Source organism: Gavialis gangeticus, unplaced genomic scaffold (assembly GCF_001723915.1).
Source record: "Gavialis gangeticus isolate Ggan-Ray unplaced genomic scaffold, GavGan_comp1, whole genome shotgun sequence".
Lineage (NCBI taxonomy): Eukaryota > Metazoa > Chordata > Crocodylia > Gavialidae > Gavialis > Gavialis gangeticus.
Window position 1 is genome coordinate 75378575 of NW_017728994.1, and position 6834 is coordinate 75385408.

The 6834-nt window shown below is 40.0% G+C and overlaps 1 protein-coding gene across 1 annotated transcript in view; it reads right to left on the reverse strand.

Annotated features, from left to right (window-relative positions):
• The window catches only part of TCERG1L (transcription elongation regulator 1 like), a 275073-nt gene that overhangs the window by 48386 nt on the left and 219853 nt on the right, over window positions 1-6834 (reverse strand). The window contains exon 8 of the mRNA XM_019502183.1: window positions 5066-5220. Coding sequence (XP_019357728.1) covers window positions 5066-5220 — 155 coding nt within the window. The remainder of the gene's footprint in view (window positions 1-5065; window positions 5221-6834) is intronic.

Sequence of the window (6834 nt, forward strand, 5' to 3'; positions counted from 1 at the left end):
TGGTCTCCCACAACATTCTTGCAAGCAAGCTAAGGAAGTCCTGGTTTGATGAATAGACTGTAAGGTAGATAGAAAATCATTGGGTTCAAAAGCTAGTAATCAATGGCTCAATGTCTAGTTGGAAACCAGTATCAAGTGGAGTGCCCCAAGGGTTGGTTCTGGGGCTTGCATGTTCAATATTTTCATCAACCATCTGGAAGATGAGATGGAGTGTACCCTCAGTATGTCTGCAAACAACACCAAGCTGGGGTGAGTAGCCGATATGCTGGAGGGTACGGCAAGGATTCAGAGAGACCTAGACAAACTGGAGACAAAAGAAACCTCATGAGGTGTGTAACAGGGTGGCTTCCTTGTCAGTTCTTTGCCAGCCACCCTGCTCCTGGGTTAACCACCTGCTTTGCTAACTTGCCACACCTTTATGGGAAAAAATGAGAGTTGTTACTAAGGTGGGAGGCTATCCATTACTCACCCTGCTGACAAGGGCCTAATGCTTGCTCTGACCTCCCCTGTATGGATCCCATGCCTCACACATGTTACTCTAGTGTTACTTCTCCGGCCTATGGCTGAAGCAAACTGGGCACACATTTGTATCTCTTTTCTACAGCCCCAGAGGGCCACTCACATACTACCTATCTCTTACTAGGGTCCCACTCACTCTGCTGGTTCTCATCCAGCCTCTTTCATATGGACCTCTCTTAGGGGCCACACTCATCCCACCCGGCCTCACCCAGCTTTGGGCTTAGCTCTCCTCTCCTCGGTCAGGCCCAGCGCAGTCTGTTGGGTGTCTCCCACTACCCTCATCTGAGCGTTGACTGAGTGATTCTATGACTGTAGGCCTATTTTGCTCCTAGCCCCTCGCTGGAGCCCCACCAGACCACCCTTTCCCAACAGGGCACAATTTTACATCTTACCTAGGACAAGGGGTCACCTCCACTCCATAGCCCCTGCCCTTACCTCCTGACTATGGCCAGAGCAGCCTCTCATCCAGATGATAGAACAATGATCAAAATGAGTTACATTTTGACACTGCAATGTCAGAAGGTTCTAATGAAGTAAAATGGGTGGGAAAGAATATAAACCTTCTTCTCTGGGAAAGTTGCTCTTTAGTGCAAGATGGCCATACTTTCTGTTATTAGATGCCTAAGTAGTAGGGCTGTGTGAAGCTTTGTTCCCTGATTCAGTTTGGCAGAGATTTGGCCGGATTCAATGGCTGAATCTCTGAATGTGAATTGTTTCAGGAGACCCTTTAATCTTTCCGAATCAAATTGCAACCTTCCAAATTGATTCAGAGAGATTCAGAAAGATTCGGAGATTTGGACATAGACACAGCTTTAAATGTTTTTTTTACATATGTCTAGGTAGCAGGGGTTCATGAATGCTGTGATGCTGGGGCACATGGAGTGTGCCACAGAAGCGTGGGGGACTCCCCAGAACACTCAGCAGCAGACCTGGAAGTGAACAAGAAGCACTTCCGGTCCACTTCTGGGTCCTCCAAAGAGTGCGCTGCCCCCCCCCCCCATACCCCTCCGGCTTGGTGACTGGTGCCTCCTGGGTCTGGGGGAACACCTGGGGTCCCCCTGTGGCCAATCACTAAGCTACGGGGAAGCACCAGGGGCCCCCAATGCGTTCACCGGCAGACCTGGAAGTGGAGCAGAAGTACTTCCGGTCCACTTCTGGGTTCACTGCCAAGCACATGGAGAGTCCCCCCACACTCCTATGGGATGCTCCATCCACCCCAGCATTGCAGCGATCATGAGACATGTCTGGTACCCCGAGGTATGTAGAAAAAACTTTTAAAGCTGTGTCTGTGTCTGAATCACTGATTCTCTGAATCAGCATCAAATCTTCAGATTTGGATTTGACCAAATCGAGTCAGGAACAGTGATCTTAATCAATGAATTGAATCACTGTCCCTGATTTAGCCTGAATCCAAATCCAAATCAAATAGGGTTCACTTTGCACACCCCTAAGTAGCTAAAACAGATAACTTAGCTCCCTAAGTTGATATAGTGCTAGATTCTCCATTTGCTACACTACTTCGTTGCTGACACAACTCCATTCAAGTCTCTGGAGTTTCAGTGCTAAGAAGCTGGTAGGGCAGAGTGGAAGAAGGATATCCTCAATCTCAAAACAGCAATGTGAATTGAATTAAAACACATATTCCTTACCAAATCTTTATTCCAAACTCTAGCAGTGATTTCAGAAAAAATGGAAGCTTTGCTTGCTTTCTGACTGCAAGAAATGGGCCAGTGTGAACCTATTAGTACAGAATCATGATACCTTCATCATTCCTTTAAGAACATATTCTTTTGAAAAGGTTGAATAATGGAGAAATGAACATGAATCTTTCTTTCATGCCTGAGTTATAAATGCACTTGATCTTTCAGTGGAGTTATGTGCAGATGACCTATAACATCCAGATAATAATTATGCTTGCTCATATGTTTTGTACCTTTGATTTAAAAATTCTAATTAAAACTCAACAACAGCAACTAAATCATATACATTTGGCAAGTACTGTTGCAAACAAGCAGCTCATTTGTTTTATTTACTCAAAAATACAAACTAAAGAGTATGGTAACAAATAATTTCTTTGACCTCATCTAATCATATTTATTAATTACAACCCAATTTTCTAAAATACTGAGCAGCTGCAAATGCTGTTTGAATCCATAAGAACTGCAGATCATTAGTGACACTTAAAATTTGTCTATAACTCTCCAGAAGAACTCAACACACTAGGCACACGCAGCATAAGATAAAAAATGGAAGACACAACAAAAAAGAAAATTCTTAAATAGCACATATTAATAACTGCCTTAGCACTAGTCCTTTCTGGGGAATTAATCACAGAATGTGAATAATGGGCCTTCAGTTTTCTCAGTTATTATATCCACCTTTCCAGTTATTAATTAATCATCTAGAATGCCTCTTGCTAAACAGAAACTATATTACACTGTGTTTCTGAACAAGAACTTTCAAAAATTTACTCTTGGAGTCATTGGACACTGTATATATAGAAGGGTCCAAGCCTCTTTTAAAACTGAAATTTATACTGAAAAATCAGTAAGAATCCCATCCTGTAAATTATGCTAATTATTGTATAGACTCATGTCATAAAATCAATCTCTGTCATTTCTTCAATAAAACCTTTATATTGGAAACAGCATAAAATCTGGTTATAACATTTTTAGATCTATTTTCCAGACTAGCTGTTCTTATTCTCAAGCCCAGGCACAAAACCTGTATTTAGTGGGTGTTCACTGGGAACTGTGTTTGTAGATCAAAGGCATACATTATGTCCCTTAAAGATTACTATTCTCCCTTTTCAGCACAGGTATGAAATAAATATTACTTTAGGTAACTTCATAAGAACTATTTGGGGGTAGTGTCATTGTTATAAAATATTACATTTTTAAAATGTAATGATTTAATTGACTTTTTCTGTCTTTTTTCTGGCCTCCAGCATTAAAGAAAAGGCAAAGTTTATCTTGTGTAACTAGCCTGTGAAGTACAATACTTAATCCATATGTGCTAGGGGTGAATATCCCTGAATACATATATATAGCTAATGAAAATGAACAGCATTCTCAAGGACCTTGTGTTCATGTTGACATTTCCCTGACAAAATCAGAGTTATAATTGGTCACTTAGTGCTAATGTCTGGACAGAACTTGATTTTGCCTGTAGTTGTCCATTCAATCAGAAAAGACTCTAAAAATAAGAAATAAGATATATAAAAAGATGGGGAGAGGAGAAAAAGTGAGGAAACATATGAGGCCTGTGAAGGAAAAAAAAAGAAGGAACCATATGAGCACAACTCCCCAACAAGTGATGCTGCCCGAGGTTATAATACAGATCAAGAAGCAAAACTAAATGGAATAGCATCAAGTAATAGTCTGGGGAGGAGGGGGGGCAAACAAGTTGGCAAATATTTTTCAGGCAATAGGCAGATTTAGGGCTTATCTCAACTTTGGCAGCAGTATATGTTAGCAAGAAAGCTATAGAGCTAGAAAGTGACCAAGGAGGTTTTTTGGTTTGCCCCCCACAAGGCTTTGCTCTCCCAAGGACCTGGGACTGGCATCAGGGTATGAGCCCAGAGCAGCCTCACTGGCTAACTTTCAGATCTGAAGTGCATCAGCAGGCACTAGTGGGTTGGGCATACCCAGCTCCACACTCATTGGGATCAGCTGTTGCAGCAATACAGACAAGCTCTTGGGGCCCAGCAACACAATCCTCATTCCTACTGGTGAGTACAAACCTACATAACCAGTTTCATGTGCAACTACTTGTGCAAGTAATCAGCAGTGCAAGCAGCTTAAACAGGGTTCATAGATTAGAAGCTGAAGCTGCAGACAGGACAATTGAAAGAACTGGGTTGAAATGGGCAGGAAGGAGGAAATCAAGCTGAGGAGACTGGCTCATCCAACTGGTTTTCCTTGTGGAAGACCTGTTGGCAAACTTTGGTTCTCTGATGAGAGACAGTTTTCTTTTAAACAACAGTTGAAACACTTAAAACATATTGCTGCAAATCAGCAAGTTCTCTCTTCAGCTAGTTCCACAAATATCTTTCAGAAATCTACAGGGCTTGAAGGCTGATTGGCAAACTCATGGTTGGATTGAAGCACCTACATTTCTGCCAAATCTTTCAGCACTACTCTGAGATTTATTTTTGGAAATCTTTTCCTGCAGCTGGGTTAAATAATCATTTATTACAGTACACTTGGATAAAGCATGCTATACAAATGCATTCCTAATGTACGTCTTGTAAATATTAGTGTGTAAGGCCTTCCAAGGTCTACTATGTAAACCAAAGATTCATTCAACAGAAGAAGCCACCTACATCTTCATAATAGAGACACAGCCCCAATTCCAATGTTAGAATTTCAATGCAACTACATTTCTTTTGTAAGCAATATCACTGTCAACGCAATGCTTTACACAAAATCCCAAAGGAAATATCATCATTCTGATTAGTTACCAAATTTTCACTGAATACATTTCATAATAAGTTTCATTTAGGATTTGAATTTAAATAGATGTGAATAATCACAGCATTAGTTACTTGCTGAAGTTTCCAGTTTGCGTTTATGAGGTGGATCTTCAATAATTCTATTAATATCGCCGCGATTCTTTAGATCCACTGGTTTCTCCCATACTGACAGCTGCATTGTAGGGTTGAAGAAGAAGACTCGGTCATCTCCAGTCCAGACTACACACCTATTTTAATTAACAGACTATACTTAGATAATCTTACATAGAGGCAAGATATTAAACTTATAGTGAACTCAATATTTCCATAGTTTTTACTCTGCAAAGTAGAATGCACCTGAGGCTGACAGCCTGCAAAAGGCTCTCCAACCCCATGCAAGGCTTCTGGACTCAGGTCATTTCTCCTTAAAAACAAAAATGTAATTAGCAGTGGTCAGAACAGACCAGATAGATAAGTAATAGTTCCAACAAGAGGAATAAAGCAAAAAGAAAACTGGGATGCTAGCAACAGCTGAAACTGTGGTAAGGATTTATATTGCACATTTTGAATATGCATCTGTGCAGGTGGTGAGCTGCAGAAGTTGAGAGTTATTTTACATAGCCAGTGACTACTCAAAACCCTGCTACAATAGGAGCCTTTTGGTAGAAGATAGTCACAGAGACTTCCAGGGGCTGTCTCTGAGGTAGAAGGCCTAGCCAAGATACAATTTGGTTTCCACAGTCTTGGATCACAGCCAGACTCTCGTGGGTTCCATGCTACAGAGAAAATAATGGTTTAATATAAAGTCAGTTTAATCAGATTTGAATCATATGTGTAATGTAACCAAATTGTGACTGCTACAAAAACAGAGTTCCTTGTATATTAAAAATGTTAAAGTTGGCATGACATCATCTTAATTTCTTGTATAACTTTAAAAAAACAGAAAAATATTTTTTTAACAATAATTCTATTTTAATGATGTATTGTCAGACAAACTAAGTTGCACTTAATAAAATATATGTTTAAATAGAAATCTAGTACATGCACTGATCCTGCACTTTGTCTCAGTTTAAGAACATTCCATACAACACATATGCACTATTATTTTAAAACACACAAAAAGGTCAGATTTGGGTTTTCTAGAAGCAGAAGATTGTTATTAATGCAACCTCTACAGTACTTGGAAGCTCATAATGGCAAGAGGGAACACAACTGGGAAAAAAGACATGCTTTAAAATAAATCTATTCTGTGTAAAAGGGTTAAAGTGTGAAAAACACTATACCAATGGAAAGCATGGTAGTCAGATAATTTGAAGTTTTCTGTGTACTAAAGTATATTATTTTGTAGCGAGATAGCATCACTGATCCCTGCCCATCCTTCTAATAGAAAATATATGATCTCTGGAATAGTCCAAAGGCAGATTGTATATCTTTATAGTGCCAGGAGCAGTTCTGTGCAAGATATAAATAATTAAGCAAATAGTACATGTTAAGCAAAAAATAAATCATATGCAGTTAATGCAGGCATTCCCAAGGTGGAAGTCAGACATGGGATCTGTGGAAAAACTCAGCTTATTTTCAATTAGAGTTATCCCTAATATAAGTCTCTTGTAGCCTCTGAGCTAAACTTTCATGTTATTGTGACATACAACAGCTTTAGGGCAGAAAATAGCTTCTCAGAAAGCCATCCTGTGAGGTAATGATTAAAAAAAGAAAACCGTACTTGGTGCCAATTCTCAGGTCTATCAGACACAAAGGGTACATCTACACATAAAATTAAGGCAACACAACGAACTCTGGAGCAATCTGACCTTGAGTCAACTGGTCTTGGGCACAGAATTTATATGTGTGCCCAGGACATG